The sequence below is a fragment of the Erithacus rubecula genome (genome assembly GCF_903797595.1).
Source record: "Erithacus rubecula genome assembly, chromosome: 3".
Taxonomy (NCBI): Eukaryota; Metazoa; Chordata; class Aves; order Passeriformes; family Muscicapidae; genus Erithacus; species Erithacus rubecula.
The window spans coordinates 20485405-20506635 of record NC_136689.1 but is presented as its reverse complement, the minus strand read 5'-3'; the positions used below and the strand labels follow the sequence as shown (position 1 = coordinate 20506635).

Below are 21231 nucleotides of genomic sequence, written 5' to 3'. Positions count from 1 at the left end.
AAGAGCACTCAGCAGGGACAGAAGAGGCCATGCTTAACTCACACATGTTCATGAACAGAACTCTCCAATACCTGCCCCAGCACTCACGCTTGGAGGCTTGCTTCCCTCCTCTGGCTAATAAATTTTCTCTCTCACCTACATTGCTGCACAGCTTCTACAGGAGCATGTCTCTGCCCTCCAGCCCTCAGTGAATATGCTGAGTGAGCCAGACAAGACAGAAGTTTATCCCTTGGAGTCAGCACTAAATGGCACTATTTTACTAGAAGAGAGGACAAGACTGTCTATGCTCCTTCCTTCATGTGCCCTAATCTGAAGATTTAGGCAGGAATCAGGCTGCAGGAAACCCAGATTCAAGTCTGTCTTCTACCTGGACATACTTGGTCCCATCATGGCCTCTGTTTTACAAAGGACAGACCATACTTGGGATGATCTGCCTTCTGATTTCAGAGGAGAGAAGAAATTCTAACATTTCTTCTGCTTGCATTTTTTTGAGGGGAAAGAAGGCAGAGAACATGAACATATCCTTCACCTGGGCTGTGATTACCTGGGCTGTCTTGGCAAGTATCTTAGCCATAAGGACACAGCTATGTCCTGCTGTCCCACCAAGCTCAGGCAGCCCTGAGTGAGGACTGATGAGGCTCTGCCTTTAAGAGCTGAACACACTGAGCTCCTCATCCCAAAGCACCCCATGAGAATGCCCTGTCAAGGAGGCACCTTCTTACCTTTCAGGAGTTAAAAACTTAAGATTAAATCCTTCTTGTTACCTCAGGTATCACTACCACCAATTACATTTTCAGGCACTTAATTCTGCTCAGGCCTCACACAGAGTCCAAGCTGTCTCTGCATCACCTGTTTTGACTGCAACTAGCAGAGGTATCAAGAGTGGCCAGAGATGTAAAGCCTAACTGCACCATTAGATCTCTGAAGACCTTCTAAATTCATGAGGTCCTGAGCTGATGCACAACCATGGGTCAAACAAACCACGTTCAGTCCCTTCCTTTGTTTGAAGGAGGTCGAATGCTTTAATCAGCTATAATGCAGTAAGGGAAAGTATTTATCATTGTTTCTAGGGCAGAATCCTCTCACCACAATTCAACAAGAAAAAGAAACCAAACCACAAACCATTCACACAGTGGAAAAGGTGCGGGAAGAAAGAAAAACCCCACTGCTACAAGGTGGTGGGTAGGGCTAACAGTTATGAAGAACAGACAAATTTATCTTCATGTACAGAATTAAACTTTCAGCAAAATCTGCTGTCAGATTTACAGGCATGTTTAAAAGGAAAGTTAGACATTTGCATTTCATGAGATATTCAAGTCACATTCAAAAGATGCTCACAGCACAGAGGCTTCACTACCACAATTTGGCACTTTCAGCTAGAACAGTTTCTTAACACAGATTTTCTCAGTGCTCACGATTCTGCAGCATCCATGAGCTGAAAGAACTGCTATCATCTCTAGCTATGACACTATGCTGGAATGCATATAAAGTGCTTCAGAAGCCACTCCCGTTGCTGCGCATTCATGAGGGAATTAAAACAGCTCCACCCAACAATGAAGATCAGCCCTCCTACATTTCAGGAAGTGCAGTACAGAGACTTCCAAGGACTGAGGGCAGAGCATTTCTCTTTTGCTTACCAGCCACATATATAGCAAAACTTCTTGTTCCAAAGTCAGGATAAAAACACTACCAGGAACAATTTATGAATACGTATTTACACAAGGTACTTTTCATTAGAATTACAGACTTCATAGGAAATCAAAGTAGACAAAGGAATATGTGCAATTTCGCAGAAGCATTGAAAACATTCAAACTATAAATATCCTGATAGCACTACTAAAATTCTTAGTTTTACACACAGGCTGATGTTACTCTACTGAGGAAAAACTAAGGTATTGTGCCACAACTGTAAATTAAGTACAGTAATGTATTATCATTCTGGCAACATAGATAACACCTGCACTGAACAGTGCGATACTGTTAAATCAATCCACTGATCTATTGAAGATCAAAGTACAAATCTGTATTTTTTATTGATTTGGCAGCTTTGCTTATGGAGAAACAAATGCACTAGTTAAACCAGTACATTGTCATACTGCTCCAGTTACAAAAACATCCAGGACTTTCATAGAGCTACAAATGTATCATACTTCATGATTTTCCCCCAAATGATGATATCCATGTTAAGCAAATAAACAAAGATACTCCAGTTTGTATCCTTCATTCTGTTACACTGACATACATACATCACCACTTAATAAATAGAAATGCAGCAGTTCATCCACATAATAGCAAATATTTTTGTACCCTAATCCACCACTGAAGTTCAGTTTGTACAAAACAGTCTTTTCTACAGAGTGGAAAAAAATACCTTCTTCTCATCCAGGTGCAAGCTAAGCTTTGAAACTTAAATGAATGTGCTTTTTATTCTTTTCATGGACAACAGAAGAGTTTCATGGACCGTCTGATCTATCTGAAAATAATAAATTTGGTCACATGTGGATGTCTTCATTTATCAGATTGAATGGACTATTTCAGTATCACTGACGTTGTGCTTTTACTCCTCTTGAACACCACCACTTCAAGAGTTATGGAGATCAAATTAACTCAAACGATGACCTCAAGAGTTCTAGAAAGATAAGTGTTCTCATTGTAATACAAGACCAACCTAAAGGAAGGAGAAAAATATAGTATTTTAGTTCAAGTATGGCAGTAAATCTAAACATCAATAGTCTTCTGCACCTCAGTTATGCATCATAAACAGGGCCAATTACATTATTTTTAAATAATCTAATTGCATCTAATGGAATTCAGGAACTCATTTTTCTCCCTTACCTTTTCAGATTCCATGCCTGGACACCTCCAGTTGTACAAGTAATACTGCAAATTTCCATCTCCAATCCCAAACTTGAGTTTTTCCAGGAATGTTTTGTTTTCCATTAAGTCTAGCGCATTGAACACATCAAATCCTTTCTGGCAACAGCAAAACATTTTTAAAATTTTACTTTTGAAATATTCAAATAAGACACAAACGATACTTTTACAGAGTGCCACACAGTATCCAAGAAAATTAGGCTAATTAAAAGAAAACAATACAATGGAATAAATCTTGCCTTTTAGTTAGGTATAAACACAAAGACATTTTTCCAATGAAAACTAAAGTATAGCACAAAACTTTGCTTGAAGATTAGCTCCAAAAGGGTGCAAATATTAAAGCTGTTTTCAGGGCCTAAGGTCTGAAGAGTCCCTAAAGCATTTCTCATTATTTTATCCTTACAGATACGCATTTTTTACAGTCACATACAGTGTTTTGACACATATGGCCTATTCTAGTTGAAGCTGCATAAATACAATTGTGTTTTCCAGCAATTTATCATTCTGTTAAACCTATTTTTGTGATTTAGTAATTTTCTGAAATGCCATTATCTTCAGAATTCTGATCTTCCATGTGGTTCTCCCTCCCCTACTTATGCACCCTCTATTAACTCCTCTTTTTATAAACTTCCCAAATTCACCACTCAAAGAGACAATTTTTTGTCTCAGAAGAGCCACATGGCCAAATCAGTCTCAAGGGTTTTTTTGCATCAACACATACTCAAATCCTAACTCCTCACTGAGAACTCTTACCAAGCAACATAAACCCAAGGTCACTTAAGCCATTGCAGCTATAATCATCACATATGGAGAGCTGAATTTGCTTGGGAGTGTGGATATAAAAGTTCACTTATTTGCAATTAACTACTAGGGAGTCTGACCTAAGCCCTTGGAGTCTTAACAACACAAAGGTAGTGCACCAGCAGGACATGATACACTTTTAAGACAAAAGGTCCAAACCAATAATGCTCAATTACTTAAGCACAAGAAGATGGGGTAAGGAATATTCTTCACTCAGTAAAAATTTTTTTTTTTTTTTTTAAATGAGCATCCCATATTAGGAAAAAAGGGGCCTGAAGAAAAAGAGTACTTAAGCTCTTCACCAGGACTATTTAAAGCAAAGTTACAAAGCAGAGAGAGTTTAGTAAGGCTTCCTGCTACCTTGCACAATGATCATTCTGTGCGCAGATGACGCCACGCTAAGTTAAACTGCTGTGAAAAACATGCAGAAGTAAGACAAATGAGGTGACAATATTTGACATATGGCATTGAAAGCAAATTTTGAAATACTCCAAGTTAGTAAGAAACAGTAACAGAAATCTCACAAGGCAAGAGGTGAAGTGGGGGAGAATAGAGACACACTCTAGATAAAAGAACACTAAGCTGTGCAATTAAACACTCAAAATTCTCCAGATGTAGTTTTAATGCAGGATCTAAACATCAGCAGATTAGTTTCAGGTTAGTATCTTCTGAGAGGGATAAAAAGTTTTCTGTTAAAACATACTTTCTCCTCAGCCCTGACAGACCACTGAAGCAGACTCAGAAGAGAATTTCTTCCCTGTGTTCTAGATCTAGACTCTTAGTGTCAGCTTCAAAAATAAAATATTCAGGGTTTTAGAGGGATTATCCTGATGCAAAATCTCACTATCTCTCCATGCAGAATACATAGAACCTAAGTTAATAACTCCAAATTTGGGGTTTTACTTTGAAGGCAAGGTGTTTCGTCCTGTAACTGCTGAACTAATTCTAAATTAATTTTATATAGTGTGATATGAATATAAAAATAAACATTAGTTGACATGCAAACCCTAAAAGCAATCTACTGAGCTGAATTTGTACCTCCAAAGCCCATGTTTTGGAGTTAAAGTACAGAAAAGAGACTGTGGTGGGCTGTCCCCAGACAAGAGCCAAACACCACACAGACTTTGGTTTACTCCCCTCTCACAGGATGGGGAGAAAAATAGAAGGAAGGCAAGACATCTTATGAATAGAAATAATGAGAGCTTAATAGAGAAAGCAAAAGCTGAAGGCACAAGAGAAGTAAAAAGAATTCACCCACTGCCAGACAGATATCAAACCACTTCTGTTGGAGAGTGTAAAACAGAAGCCTCTCTAAGTCCCTCAGAGAAAGATCAGAATGCAGGGATTGAATTAAAACCTTCAGAGAAATTAAAGTACACTAAGCCACACAGACATGAAGTAGGAGTGTAAGCTTCAGTTTTAAGTGAGTAGAAATATTATTAAGTTACATAGATATGAAGTAGAAGTCTAAGTTTTAAGTAAGTAAGAATATGCTTTAAGTGCCTTAAGAGAGTAAAAAGCCCTAGAAAGTAGTGTAAAGTTTAGGCCTTGGTAAAAGTTAAAAAACTTAGCCCCAGACATAATGAAAACATTGCTTACATTTTTTAGATAGAACAGATAGAACCATTTACATGAACAGATAGAGCTATATGTGTAAATGATGCGTAAGAATGAACACTACTTTCCAGAACTAGAATTCTAACAGGTTCAGAAGAAATGTTTTAGATTCATGTTTTTAGCTCATGGGTAATTAACAAATAAAAATCTCTGTAATGGGGTGAGAGCTTCAGCACCATCATCACTGCCTGGAAGGAGAAGGGAACTGCTGCAGCTGCTGGTTGGGACTTTACACCAGGCAACTGCTTCTACTCAGAGCTTTACACGAGAGTTGCTGCAGCTGCTGTTTGGGACTCTATGCCAAACAGCTCTCGCACAGACATTGGTAATCTGGACTCTTTGAGACTCATGTGCTTCTACAATAAACAATTTTAGAGTAACCAACAACTGCTCTTGTCTCTTTGAAGACCTAAACCCATGAAAATCCTGACAGACTTCCTGGGAAGCAAGATCTCAGTATGTGTAATGATTGCTAGGGACCATAAATGTTATTGCTGCAACCATCCTCCCTTCCTTCTCCTTTCCTTCAGCCTTTATTGAGGAGAAGAACATCATGTGGTATGGAACACCCCTTTGGTCAGATGGGGTCATCTGTCCTGGCTATGTCCCCTCCCAACTTCTTGCCCACCCCCAGCCTCCTCACTGCAGGGGAAAGAGGCCTTGAGGCTGTGCAAGCACTGTTCAGTAACAACCAGAACACTGGTGTAATCAGCCCTGCTTCAGTGACAAAGTGCAGCATCATATGGGCTGCCAGGGACAAAGTTAACTCCATCCCAGCCAGACTCAGTATGTTTGTAAACAAAAGGCTGTGAATAGGACTGTGCTATCATCTCTCTTCCCCTCCCTTACCTCTCCTCATGTAAAACTCAACTGCCAGATCTGCAACTATAATTAGGCATCTAAGATGCATTACAGGCTCAGCAGGTACTTAAGAAATCCACAGGTGTCTAAATCCCAGTATTGCAAGGGATACAGGATGATCCACTCAAAAGGAAAGAGCTGCATGTCACATTAAGAGAGAAATGTATGCAGGGGAAAGTGCAAAGCCTTGTGGTCAGACCATGGAACTGCCTCTTCATCTGTCCCACCCACAGCCTAGAGAATGGCCAGACACAGCTCCCTGTGCCACACTTCTTACTCTGATCAACCTTTTTCCACCTTGACTTTTAAGAATAATTGCCAGTATTTTTAGCCACTCCTGAAAATTATACTAGCTTCTCAAAGACTGTCTCTGAACTTCAGTTTGGATCATTCTGGAGCCTGTATTCCCTGTAACTATCCAGGAACTTTCCCTGACAAATAGTTTCTAGGTTGACAAACCTCAGAATAAATTGTAAATAAATTTCTACATTTTTTTAGGAAAAAAAATTAAAAAGCAAAATGCATTTGATAGCACTTATTAATTCATCTCCAAGTGAAATTATTTTAGTGATACATTTCATTCTTCTGACACTTTGAGACTGTGGCCATCAGTGTGCTCTTGGGTGTTTCCACAGTTCAAACTATTGCAAATACTTTATGCATTTGTCATTCCCCAGCACCACTCAAAGTAAAAAAGAAAAACAAGCATATTGTTTCATATTTTGGTGTATATATTGTATATGTCTCATCAACTGCACTCTGTGCTGCAAAGAGTAAATGCACTGGCATGGATAAATTACTCCAGTTCTTATCTTACCACTACTCGTAAGAATACTTTTGTGAATGAACCAGAAAAAATCCAACCTACAACTTACCAATTTAGCTATAATGAGTGCATCATTCATTAAGTCCAACAGGGGAGTCTCTGTATGAATATTGTAAAAGGAATAGGCAGCTTTGAGGCTTTTATGAACAGGATGATGCATCACTGTTGAAGGTAATGTGTAGAAACTGAGGAAGTCTGTTAAAACACCATTTGAACCCTATAAAAAACAAAACAAAACAAAACAAAAAAGTCCATTAATAAATAACCAGTTACTGATTAGGCTAATGTGACAGTTCTACAGAAAGTAGTAAATGCAGCAAGGTTTGTGCACTGTAAGTACTATGGCATAACAGCTAGTCTTAGCTAATACTTGAGGATACATTTAGATTTTTCTAGTCTATTACACCACTAACATTTTGACAAACAATTGTCAAAGCAGTAGTTTGTTATATAGACAAAACTAACCAAGCACACTTCTACTGAAAATATTGGAGTTTTTTCTGACTGAACTGATTTTTAATAAAATATTCTTAAAATATTATGGATATTTTAAAAATCGGATGACATTCACATCAAAGAATAATTTTCTCATCTTTCTAAAAATAGAGAAAAAACATACTGTGCTGGTATATAAAGCATATTTAAATATTAACAAGCACAAGCTATTTGTTGGGCAACAGTGCTAAATCACATTGAAATTCTAATAAAATGAGTAGCCATCAAAAAAGGTGTTTATACAGAAATAAAAAGTATACTAAATAAAACTTTTTAATTTCACACATCTAAGGAAGCTTGACCATCTTCAAGAGTGTGGATTAGTAGGAAATAGGAAATCATTATTATATAGATTATGAAATGAATATTACAAGGGTTACTACTAACATGATGAGCACAAAAAACTCCTCAGAGTATCTCCAAGAAAATAAGGCAAAGGGGCACACAAACACTTCTTCTTGCTTTATATTTGAATGACTAGTAACCACTAACTAGAGTTCAATGAAGGACCTCATGTGGATCCTTAAATTAATAGTACTTCTACAGTAAAAAGTAAATCAGTTGAACATACCACATGCAAAAAAGCTTTTGTCTTAGAGCAGGTACAGATTCTGTAGTAGAGTAATACTAACTACAAGGAACAGAAAAGTTATTGAGTCACTCACTAAATTCAGCAAGGATGATGAAAATATTAACTCATAAATTATACTGAATAATTTAAGGTTTTAGATGTGCACATTACAAAGATGACTTAGAAGTCTGACAGTAGCTTCTCCAGGTTACACAGGTCTTAAAAAGACTTTAAGCACTAACTACATAAATCTACATTTTGTATAGTAAAAAACTAGTTCAAGAGACAGCATAAAACAAGTAAGTGAAGACTGTGCTGTTCAGTTAACATGGCACTGTTAATGTCACATTCATGCTGATCCTGGTGCTTGTGAACTCTCCTGAAGGCTTCAACTCACAAAGCAAGCCAAAAACCAACTGAGGGAGGAGGGCAGAGAGCAGATAGAAAAGAGAGGGAAGAAAGAACATGGGACCATAAATTAGACCACAGAAAAGTCCAATGAGCACTGGACCCACTACAAAGTAAGCAGAAAGCTAAGCTTGGACAATCAAAACTGATGGGCAGGACCACTCATCTCCAGCAGCTCCAGGTTTCCTAATTCAGCTGAGCCTCCTGCACAAATTCACGTAACAGTGTGGGAACACTAAGCTTCACAACCTAGTGCTTCTGTGAGGAGGTTTAGGGATGTTAGGGCTGATCCTTTTTAACTAATGTTATCACTTTAAGCTAAGTAATACACTGTCTAAATATGCTGTCTACAACTGACTTTGTATAGACTCAATGGGAAGGGTAAATCTTTCCACTAGCTTTCGTGCACCTATTCCAAACTTGTCTGGGAGATTTCCAATCCAAATGCTAATCTATTCCTGCACTCCTTATTTTGAGAGAAGCATTATGGCCAGCTCCTTGGAGGGTGGGGGTGGTAGATGTATATATATATATGTTATATATGCAAATTTATACACATTCTTTTACTGGACAAAAGCGCACTGTACAGAAGCAAACCATCAAAAAACGTAATTCTCCCAGCAGATGCCTCTAAAATTAGGTTTTTTTAAAAAGAATTTTGCAATGGTGTATGGCAAAAACATGTACACCTGGGAGAATGACAGTCAATTCAAACCAAATTCTTGTCTGTCATGACATCATTTTTCATTTTTTTTAGAAAAGGAGGTTTGAACACCACTGCTTAGTATCATGTCATAACTGTACAAAAGAATTAAGAAATGCAAGTGGAAAAGTTGATTTTAAAATATGTAGGGTTCTTGTCAAGATAGTGATATTTTGATATTTCAGAATTCTTCTTTAAGATATTCTATTATAATAGTACTACTGTTTATCACAGCCAAACTTTTTCTTAACAGAATGTAATACAAAGAACAAAGCTTCTACTCATGGTATAAAATTCTACCTATAACACACATATTTAATACTGCCTGCATTTCAAAAACTTAATGCTGATTGGAACTACAGTCAGTGGCACTCATACACATATTCATATATGTTAGTTCATATTTTACCTCCACCACATAAGTGTCAATAATATGATCCCGAGGCAGGAACCAGTGGGCCACCTCTTCTTCATCCATCACAGGAGCAAGATTAAATTGTTTCAAATAAGTATTGATTAATTCTTGTACTGCTTTCGTATCTTTTTGTTCCATTGGTCTCAAACCTGAAGTCTTTGTGGCCTTAGTGTAAAAAAAGAAAAATAAATGTTAAGACGTTGAAAGGAAAACTGCAAACACAGCAAAGGCTAAAAGTAGGTTGCAGAGTCACTCCACTTGCTATAATGCATTCATTATTAGCCTACTTTATCCCAGCCACCTAATTCATTATGCTATTTTACAAACAGCTTTCAATCAGAATTCCCTCTTTTCTAATTACTGAGGCAGTCTGCGCCACTTCAATCTTTTTATTTCATTATTGAAAACAGCTTCATTTCTCCAGAGAAAAACATAACTGCCTACACTTTGTGAAGTTCGTATTTTTTATTTTAGGTCAATCTATTTCTTATCTCCTTCTAAACTACCTGGGGCCCAGACACAGAAACAAAACAAAGAAACTTGCAAATCAGAAGTTATCTCAAGACAAGAACACATGTAATTCAAACTTATGGAAATTACAGTCAAGCTATACATCAATGTCAGCTGATAAAGTTTAATTAGAAATTATTTAACAGAAAATATTCTACCTATTTTTAGCCCTTGTAAACTTCCTTGTTAACAACCTCCTATACAAGCACAACTGCTATTCTGTTAACAAGAAAGCTTCTCGTAACATACAGCTGCCTGAAATTAAAAATCTATTTTAACAAATAAAGTTATTTTTCTAACTTTAAACATCAGAAAAGGAAAAAACCACTTTCTAGTATTAAGCAATTACTATTTAAACAAGTGAAAATGATTAAAGTTTTCTTCCCATCTTTTGCCAGCCTTCCTGGATATTTCCTTTTGTGGAGGCTAATGCTTGCTCTCTTCAGTGCTCATTTATCCTGCCTCATCTGTCTGAGCTACACACTTGGGCACGTACCACATTAATCATAGGAAGTCGACTGCAAGAGCAGCCAGGTAGAGACTTGATTACTGGAAGCCTGAAATGAGTGTAGCTGATTATTCTTTGCCCAAAAGGCATTATTCTGGAGGAGGTGTTTATTCACATGCTCTGGGAGTCAGCAGTCAGATGAGAAATCAAGGCACATTTTGCCACAGCTCTAGCCTGACATTTCAGTCTCCCTGCTTTTCTAGGCAGCCTGGGACTATGGTTTGACTCCACAACAACACATCATCTATATTTTTAAATGCCCTTATTCCAGAAGGCATATGGGTTAGTCAAGACACTTGACATACAGGAAGGAAGGAAAAAAAGCAGCTGGGCTGGAGATCTTTTTCTCCCCAGTAATGCTTAGAATGGCCACCAATAAGTGACTATTTGTAATCCCAGGGGTGAAGGAAAGTGTACAGAACTGTGCTAAAATTTGTTTCTCTGCTGGACTGGGCCCGTAATCATGTGACTGTCCAGAGTCAGGATCTCAGCTGGTCAGGAAAAGACAACAGAGACAACCATACTCCTTTCCTGACTCTAAACACAGACAAATTTTACTTCTTCCAGAAAACTCCTTGCTCAAGAGATTCAACAGGAAAAACAACCACTTTTATTTTTTGTATCTATAGGTACACGCACAGCCTTTAGAGAGGGTAATATTTATTAATTACAGTATTTATTACACCTGAAAACCTTTTTAATTCAGGTTGTTCAAATTATTAGGTACGATTAATTCTCTTAAAGGGAGATGAGCTCCTAGTGGCAATGATACTCCAAGGACACTAAGAAAAGAAATTAAAATGCAAGAAAATGTGTTTGGTGCTGAGGGACAGGATAGCATGGCCTGAATGGACAAATTTGTTTGACAGTAGTGTTTATAACATCCTGAAACTGAGGAAAAAGAGCTTCAACAGCACTTAATCCCTTCCTCAGGAAAAAAAAAAAGGCCCCCAAGTAAACTCGAAGCACAAGACCTAAAGAGAAAATATCAGAACAAAGATTAAGTCTTTATTTTCCCCTGAGAAGCTCCCAAATCCAACCTAAAAATAACAAAAATCCTGAAGTATATGGACTCCTACATCGCTTAGTTTTAAAAGCTGATTTTGAAAGCATCTGTTTTCTATTTGCACTTCTATGTACAGTGTATGTTTGCCTTAGCTATATTTAATGCATGAGATATGATGTATTACTTATTTTCCATAATTCACTTCTCTGTTGAAACTGGGTTTCATGACAAAGGAAAATTATTAGGATACAATTGTTATTTCTAATTATTCTCTGTAGTTACACCTCTGGTACTACAAGTAAGATCCTTATTCTTTAAACTATTCACTTCCTGAGTTGTTTCCATAAGCAATGTTACTAGAGTTGCCACAAAACCTACACTTGAAATTGTATATTGCACTCTTCAAACTGCTAAAAAAGTCTTTAAGATTTGATGGAAGCTATATTTAGCTGTCCAAGATTAAAACCCAATTAATTTGGTTATTAATTCTTAAGCTCTGCAAACTGCTGCCCTGCACGCAAGGGAGAAGCTGCATGTGCAGGCACAGGTGGCACCAGGCAGAGCAGGAAACGAGGCTCTCAGACAGCAGCAGGAGTACAGATCAAGGCATGGCATGTGCTTTATTCCAAGGGCTGCTCAGCCTACTGCTCAAATATCTGAGCACTAAGAGAATCTGCAGCACCAAGTTAAATATAGCAACAGACACAATTCTCCAAAATCGGATAAATCATTAGAAAGTACTGTGAATGAGGAAAAAGGTGTTGCTTTTAACCAAAAGAAAGGGTTTTTTTACATAGAGGTTTACTAATAAGGTACAAGGGATATTCTGCAATCCCTTAAAAAACAGTAGCAAAAATACTTTTACTTACCCTAGCTAAGCCAGAACACTTGTTTTTTACTAGACCATGCAAACTAACAGTGCATAACTTATTCAAGTGGCTTTTACTGAGCCTGCTCAATGCAGAACAACACTCTCTGACAGTACAGAAAAAAAAAAGAATTAGAGTGGAACCAACAATATGACTGTATTCAGCCAAGTTGCTGATGGACTTCTCTGAGAATTTTAAGACATGAACTGTTGCTTTTCTGTTCCAGTAATCTCTTATCAGATTAAACATACCGAGAATAGTCTTATGCATCTTCAACTCATTCCCATATGTTTGTGAAGTCAAGCTGTCTGGGCTTTTTTTTCCTTTGTTTAAGCATTTTAGGTCAAAATTTGTATTTTCTCCATAGAGATCCAGATTTCCAGCAATAGTCTCTTCTGTTTAGTATAGCCCTTAAGGTCTTTTTCATCAACCAGAGATTATTTTTTTCTAATGTCCTGCACGCACTGCCTTTACACAGAAAAGCCTGTGCTGTCAGAGACAGATGGAAGGTTATTTTGGGCCTCACAATAACTGTGGGGATTCTCTAGAAGTCATACTGCTTACATCAGGAAGTCTGTAGAGCTTCATTGTTCTTTGTAGAGTCATATTTCTACTCAAATGTGAAAATTTCACTTCCACCAATTTTCTGGGATTTAGTGATCGATGCCAATACCTGCAAATACAACCAAATAATGAATTTAAATACTATTTTAAGTGTCAGTTTCACTTGCAGCCATTGCCCTGCTTTCTTGCTTGCTCCTTTTCAACTCTCAAAATTTGTTTCTAAGCAAGACTGTAGTAAGTGTATAATAAGGCTGACTAGCAAAAAAAAAATTAAGGAGAAACTATTTCCAAGTAATAGGTTTTAAACAATCCTGCTATCACAGTATATTCAATCTAAGTGAATGCTTTTTGGTACAGAATGAATAAGCAAAGGGCTAAACAATTTAGCATTTGTCACAGCCCTGAAAAACCCATCATACATACACAGTAACATTTATTTTCTTGTGCAGACAGCACCCTCTGCTCATGTCTAAGCATTTTCTTTGAAGGAGCTCTCCCTTTCCTGAGAGGTCATTGTACAACAGAGCATCTCTGGTTATTCTAACACAGCACAGTTTTTTTTCCTCCCATCATTCCTTATAGAAACTTACAGGATCTTTGGTATTGCTAGGTACAAATCAATTTCAAATCAAAAGGTACTCTTTCCTCCAGAAGTCTAAACAGCCAGACTAAAAGTGCACGAACTGAATTTTTCTAAGTAGAAACACAATCCATTCCAAGGAAATGAAATTATATTTGACTGTAACTCTTCCCACATGGTAGTGTTCCTGTATTTATCAAATGCCAATAAAGTTCTCCTTTCTCCAGGAAAGATGAAAGTATTTCAAAAAAGCAAATAATACGATTACCAGAAATGCTCTGCCATCTCTGGCAAGCAACCAGGTTACACGGGAAAGTGTCCCAGTAGGGACATAGGCCTCTAGAGACACAGGTATACAATGCTGTCTTTGCTAGCACCGCTGCCCCCAGAAGGTCAACAGAAACATCTGCTCGTCTATTTAAAGCATGCTAAACAAACCAAAAGTTAAATTTTAGTCCCAGAAGCTGTTTTATTCGAGGCACTGGGAGAGAAGGGGAAAAAAAAACCCCAACACCAAAAAAAACCAACACTGACAAACACTCAGGCCTTCAGGTTAGTCAAGGCCACAACATTTAATACCTTTGAATTTTATGCTTTTACTGTTTTTAGACAATTCAAAAATTCAAATTTTCTTTAAAATAATTGTTATAGGAACCAATATTATTAAGAACATCACCTAGGTTACCTGCAAGTGGCCACAGGTTTGGGAAGCACCACTCCAGCAGTGTAAACAGCCTGAAAAATTCCTTCCAAGTTTACTCTTCTGGTTATTTCCCGAATGAGTACAGGTGCCACCCGTTTAGATCTCAGTTTCTTATGGACACACAGAAAATTGATTTCTACCATTTTCTTCACACTAAAAAGCCATTAAGGAGTGGAAAATTAAGAGTTACACATTGCATGTCTCCATTTTTCTAATTACAGTTTTCCATACTGTGACAGAAGAATTTAAAGCAAAATAAACTTGCCTGTGACAAAGTACATCTGCAACAAACACTAATCTATGACACTGTGACTGCAATGACAAATTGTGCAATATTGAAGCTATCTCTGAGGGACAGTCCTTTACCAGAGCTCTACCAAGACTTAACTGATTGCTTTACTTTAAGATGCAGTATAGCATCCAAGCAATGCTATGTAGTGTCACAATGCTTTGTTTGTCAGTGTATGAAGACTTGGCCAAGAAGTTTAGCCGATCAACTAAAAATGCTTTTCAGCAGGGTCAGAAAACTGTATGGCATTATCTCTATCATCCATTACTAAGAAAATTCCTTAAATAAATACTGATGCTCTTCACCTTGTTCTCTCTTTTTAACTTCTGTATGGCAATGGATACCAGTTTAAGGTTTGTGTTGTGGCATTATTCTGTTACAAATACAAAAGTACTGGTGCATTTTACCTGTCATAAATACGAATATTTGCAGGGATGGCACTTATGAATCCTACCAGTTTTTTGTTTGAAGACACTCTAACTCCACAGTGCCATTGTGGTAACCAGCCCGGAGGACGTAATGCCCTAGAATTGATGACAGAAATAATTACAAATTACTGCCTAAGAAGATGTAATAAAAACACCCTTCACTGCACTCCAGCCAGAACAGAATGTGGAACTTGCTACTCACCACAGAAGAAATTCAGGTGAATAATCAAACCTAAACATATTATCATCATCTTCTACGTAATTCTCATTTAATAGTGTGTATAACTCCTTCAGCTGAAAACACACACAAAAAAATTCCAAAGACTTATCCACATATCAATCAGAAAAAAATTTGAATTATTTTAGATACATATAAAAATTGTTCTACTTACAACTTCAGCATTGCTAAGATCCAATGTATCCCACATAAAACCTTGTGGCAAAGAATATGGCTCTAGGCGGACATTGTCCTTATCTGGTTCAATTGCACCATGTGAAGTGATAACTTCATCTTTTGAGGGAGGAGGAAAAAAAACACCAAACAAAAAATGGTTACATTGCTAGCTTTCCTGATAGTTCTCTAAACTGCATTTAATTTGCATCATATATTTCCTCGTAATTACATGAATGGAACAAGCAGCTTTTAAAAATGCTGAAAAAATTAGTATTATTAGTTCACACTACTCATTGTCATAGACCACATTCAGACTAGTGACTGTCTCATCATAATATTTATAGATATGCACAGAACCACTCTATCTCAACTGATACCCTGCATTTCATAACACAAGAGACAACACACACACACAAGCATTTAGTCAGCCATGAGATCCACAGCCTCATCATGAGAACATGTACTCACAGCTAACAAGCTATGGCTCAGATCCTGTTTGCCACTGACTTGAACAGATCTGAACTCAACAGGATTACTCAGGAACAGTGACATAGCAAAGACAGGGCATTTAAGAGATACTGGTGGTATGTGAAATGTGTTCCTAAAATCCTACTTGAAGGCATGGTTTCTTCTCCATTACTTGACAGCTCCAGTCCTCAGTATACACTTCTAAACTGCAGCTGTTCCCCTTCTAAGGAGCAGCACCTACTAAATCACAGAATCATTAAGACTGGAAAAGACCTTTAATATCAGTCCAATCACTAACCTTACTCTGCCAAGCCCACCACTAAATCATGGTCCTAGGCATTATATCTATGCATCTTTTCAATACCTCCAAGGATGGTGACCACCCTGCTTCTTCTGGGGAGCCTCTTCCAATTCTCAACCATCCTTCAGTGAACAGATTTTTTCCTAGCAACCCATCTAAATCTCCCCTGGCACAGTCCCCTTGAGGCCATTTCTCCTTGTCCTATCACTTGCTAGCTGTGAGAAGAGGCTGACTCCCACTTGCCACAATCTCATTTAAAGTAGTTGTAGAAAATGATAAGGTCTCCCCAGAGCCTCCTTTTCTCCAGGCTAAACAATCCCAGCTCCTTCAGCCACTCCTCATCAGACTTGTGTTCCAGACCCTTTACCAGGTTTGTTGACCTACTCTGGACTCAGTCGAGCACCTCAATGTCTTTCTAGCAGCATTGTCCTTTAAGTGATATTACACTGTAAGGGCTTTTGACCTTCTGATTTTCTTCCTCCATAACCTCAGCATCCTTGCAGTCCTCATGAGTTGCCTGCCTCTCCTTCAATAGCCATAAACTCTCATTTTCTTCCTCTGGTGGTGCATCTCCCTATCCATACTTGGGCCTGCTCTATGATCTCAGGGGTTCCTGGTAAGCCTCGACCAAACCCGTTGGTAAACTGGTAAACAGTAAAGGAGGGAGTGACACTGACTGTATCAGGATCATCATTTGCCTGAACAAGGTGAGGAACAAGGGATAATCAGTTATTCACTAACAATCAGCTATTCCCTGACAGCTTTCAAACGCCATTTACCTGAACTGTAGCCCAAGTGAAATGCTATCATTGTTACTTGATGGGATTTTTCAGCTTTTTTTTTTCAAAAAGCAGTTACCAGTGTGGGTTATGGCAATGATGGAAACTTAATCATAACTAAAACCAATTATCTTCTCCATCCTATGAAGAATGGTGGTAAGTGAGGCCCTTTACAGTGCCCTGGACTGCAGTGGGCTGTACCAGCTCCTCCCTCTGAGAGGGAGCTTGCAAACTCTCAAGTCTGTGATACTCTAAAGACTTGCTGAGGACGAGGCTGACACTGACACTCTTCACTGCGCAAGGCTCAACCCTTGCCTGCAGAGAAATGCAAGTGACTCAATGTATGTCACTGGGCTCACAGGAAATTTTTGACAAGCACCTTTGAACACAGAAGCACATAACAACTCTGTGCCTTTGTGCATGCATGTGAGGTGAGTATAGCAGGGATGCTGTTATTTAGAATCTATAATTAAGTCACTCTCACAATTGTAGTAAATGCTATTGAATCACTTCATAAATTTTGAATTAGTGATTAAGTGCTGCCACACTGGTCTCCCTCTCTATTAGCTCATCCTAGTGGGGACAGCCTATTCTTGTATCTTTATGACTTCTTTCTGAAAGCACTTCCAGTCCTCCCAGATATTTTTGCCTTTCAGGACTCTCTTCCAAGGGACTGTCAACCAGTTTCCTAAACAGATCGAAGTCTGTTGGAATGTGTAGAGCAGAGTCCCACAGAGAGAGATCAGAATGCAGGGATTGAATTAAAACCTTTAGAGAAATTAAAGTATATTAAGCCATACAGACATGAAATAGAAATAATGTAAGCTTTACTTTTAAGTAAGTAGAAATATTATTATGTCACACAGATATGAAGTAGAAGTGTAAGTTTTAAGTAAGTAAAAATATACTTTATGTGCCTTAAAAGAGCAAAAGCCTTAGAATCTAGTGTAAAGTGTAAGCCTCAGTACAAGTTCAGAAATGTAGCCCCAGACATAATGAAAATATAGTAAGAACACTGCTTACATTTTAAGATGGAACAGATATAATCATCTGTGTGAACAGATATATGCACAAGTTATACATAAGGATTAACACCATTTTTGTACTAGAGAAGTAGAATTCTAATAAGTTTAGAATAAATGTTTTAAGTTCATATTTTTAGCTCATTGAGTAATAACAAATAAAATCCGTGCATTGGGATAAAATCCTTTGCTCCTTCACCACTGCCCAGAATAAAAAAAGGATCAGCTGCAACTTCTGCCTCTTCTCAGGACTTTACACCAGAGAGCTGCTGCTGCTTCTATTCAGGACTCTGCTAAATAGCTCTCGCACAGACTTCCACATTTTGGACTCTTGTTTTTGAGACTGATGTGCTTATAAACGGTCTTATAGCAACCAACAACTGCTCTTGCTTCTTTGAAGACCTAAGCCCATAAAAGTCTCAACAGAAGTCATCACTCCAGTTCTGCTTACACCCTCCCTTACTTCTCTGAGAATCAAAAATTCTATCATTTTATGATGACTTGGCCCAAGATGATCTCCAATCAGGACAACACCCACAAGTCCTTACTTTTCACAAACAACAGGTCCAGCAGAGCACCTTCCTAGTTGGTTCACTCACCAACTTTATCAGGAAGTTCTCTTCCACACACTCCAGAAACCTACTAGACTGTCTCCCCTCAGCTGTTCTGTATTTCCAGCAGACACCTGATACAATGAAGTCCCTATGAGAAAAATGGCTTGTGATTGTGAGACTTCTGCCAGATGTTTAAAGAAATGTTTAAAGAACATTTCATCTGCCTCTTCATCCTGGCTGGGAGGTCTAGAACTGACTCCCACCATGGTATCTGTCCTGTTGGCCTTCCCTCTGATTCTTACCCATAAACACTCAACTGTATTATCAGCACCATCAAATTAGACAGTCAAATGTTCCTTTGAGTATTAATTTTTCCAAATGATGCACAATCTTGACTAATAGTTATGGCCTGCCATCAAGTTTGGAAGGTCAAAATTATCAGCACCTTTAAGCAAAATCTGAAAAGTACCAATAGCCCAAATACTACTGCCACTACATGGCAGGTTTGACATAACTAAAGGACCTACTGCTAGTAATTTTAACTTGAAGGCCAGAGAATTCTGAAGCACATTTAATGCAAAGATGCCTATAACACATTCTTGAATTGACAGATTATTTTTTCTACCTAAACACATAAAGCATATCAAGTAACGATGACTTCCCAATCTGTTCATTCAGCAGACAAAGAAAAGCTCAAAAAAAATCTATGAGATTAAGAAAAAATTCATAGATACTGTTGGATAAAACCTCACTGACCAAATTCAACATACTTCTACTGAACATCACTAACAAATCATTTTCTGAACCACTGCATGGGCCTTTTTAGACTGGCAAGTGACAGACTCTCCTTTGTAAGTGCTTTAAGATACATTGATTAGCCTGAACTGAGCTCCTGGCACTACTGCACAGACACCTGAACTACCTCTGGAAAAGCTTGATTATGGCCAGAGCATTTTTTGATTTATGCTTCAACTTATTTTGGCTAGGGTCTTCCTCCACTTAGGCTAGATTGCTGGTGACAGTGACTACCATTACTTTATGCAGGTATTTGGATAGAGTTTGTACAGAGAAAGGCAAGGCAGGTCAGTTCAATCCAGTCCAGAGGAAAATATTGCATCCAGGGACTCTCTACTTGTCTCTATTGTATCTGGACTTCTTTACCCAAGGAAAGCCAGGAAGGAATGACATTGCTGTGGATTCAGCTATAGCCATGGATTAATGTGAAATGCTGCCTGTGGAGAGAGAGTGAGCAGAATGCTCCTGTGCTTTAGACTCTACCTTGTTTCTCCTTATTCTATACCAGTCTGTGTGCAATGGAGAGAAACTTGCAGGGCAGAGCAGCACCAGCTTCTGTGCTGAGAATGTTTTACTTGTGGGGCCCCCAAGTGTGCTCATACTGAAAAGTTATAACTGCTTAACCTGAAGATTATGAAAGCAAAAAAAGAAGGTTCAGAAAGCAATGCAGAAAACACAAGACAGTCAGCAACTAACTTCTCCAACAAGAAGCTTTACTCTCTTATCAGGGATCATATCAATATAAAAAATAAATTGTCAAATCCATTACAAATTTAAAGGCAAGGAGAGATCACCTCATCATCTGACTTGGAATCAAGAACAGAGAACAGAATCTGAGAAAGTATGTCTTCAAGGTAAGGTAGTGTACATTGTGGAGAACATGAACACACAGCAGAGAAAGAGTCTGTGTATCAGACAAGTGCCATTACCCACTTGAAGCTGTATGAAAACAGTGCAACCTATGGCAGAAGAGTAATTATTTCTGTGACAGCAAATCCATCTATAGAAAGAAATTCAAGGGAATATAAATAAATAAACAAAACAAATAATAATAAAAAAATAATGTTCTTTGCCACCACTTAAGAGTTCTTACTTCTAAAGTGGAAAAGGCTTCTATGTTCTATTGTTCAAGGTTTCAGACCAAAAATACACAAAAGAATGCTATTTCAATATCATCTCCCTTTTTTACAGAGGACATCAGAATGAGACTTTTTAACACTGTTCTTGTATGTTACCTGTGGGGAAGACAAGCACTTTTCTGGAAAACATCAATAATTCTACATAAACTACACAAAAGACAAAGCATTCACACACAGTCCAACTTTATACCCATTTTAGAAAATATGCCACAGAGCTGACACATTTCTTTAGTGATCATAAGACAGATCTTTCACACATCCAGTTAAACTTACTAAGTTTAGGTACAGGTTGTGTATCCCAGAACTGGTATTTACGTTTGGTAGCCTCATCAATATTCTTTGCTGGGCCTTGGCATGCAGAGAGCAGCTCCATTGCTCTCTGGATGTCTTGAAGCTTCTGCATTGGAATGGCTGGATTCTGCACACACACAGACAAACAGAACAGGAAGCTTATTGAGTACATTTACTTTGTGAATAGTTGTATAAACATGTTAATTTCTTTTACCTATTCTTACAAGTACTCTTCTCATCATGGTTAGTTTAGGTACAATGTTTGTAGACAGGTGGGTGGAAAAAACTTGGGCAACAGGCAAGCAAACTTCACAAAACAGCTGTCAGTAGCACTTGCATTTTACCAAGAAACATCAACATTTTAAATACAAATACAGCAGCATTAAGGCAGGATACTATATTACAGTAATAAATGCTTCTTATATTCCCTGTTCCCCCGGGAAAACAGAATAAAATACCA

General features: G+C 38.0%; 1 protein-coding gene across 1 annotated transcript in view; it reads right to left on the bottom strand.

Annotated features, from left to right (window-relative positions):
• Positions 1-2008: 2008 nt before the first annotated feature.
• The window catches only part of NMT2 (N-myristoyltransferase 2), a 33041-nt gene continuing 13818 nt past the window's right edge, over positions 2009-21231 (bottom strand). Inside the window, exons 3-12 of the mRNA XM_079301710.1 lie at positions 20754-20898; positions 15421-15539; positions 15231-15322; positions 15008-15124; positions 14294-14464; positions 13029-13137; positions 9566-9736; positions 7029-7196; positions 2836-2973; positions 2009-2668 (exon numbers count right to left, since the gene is read on the bottom strand). Coding sequence (XP_079157836.1) covers positions 2648-2668; positions 2836-2973; positions 7029-7196; positions 9566-9736; positions 13029-13137; positions 14294-14464; positions 15008-15124; positions 15231-15322; positions 15421-15539; positions 20754-20898 — 1251 coding nt within the window. The 3' untranslated portion in view covers positions 2009-2647. The remainder of the gene's footprint in view (positions 2669-2835; positions 2974-7028; positions 7197-9565; positions 9737-13028; positions 13138-14293; positions 14465-15007; positions 15125-15230; positions 15323-15420; positions 15540-20753; positions 20899-21231) is intronic.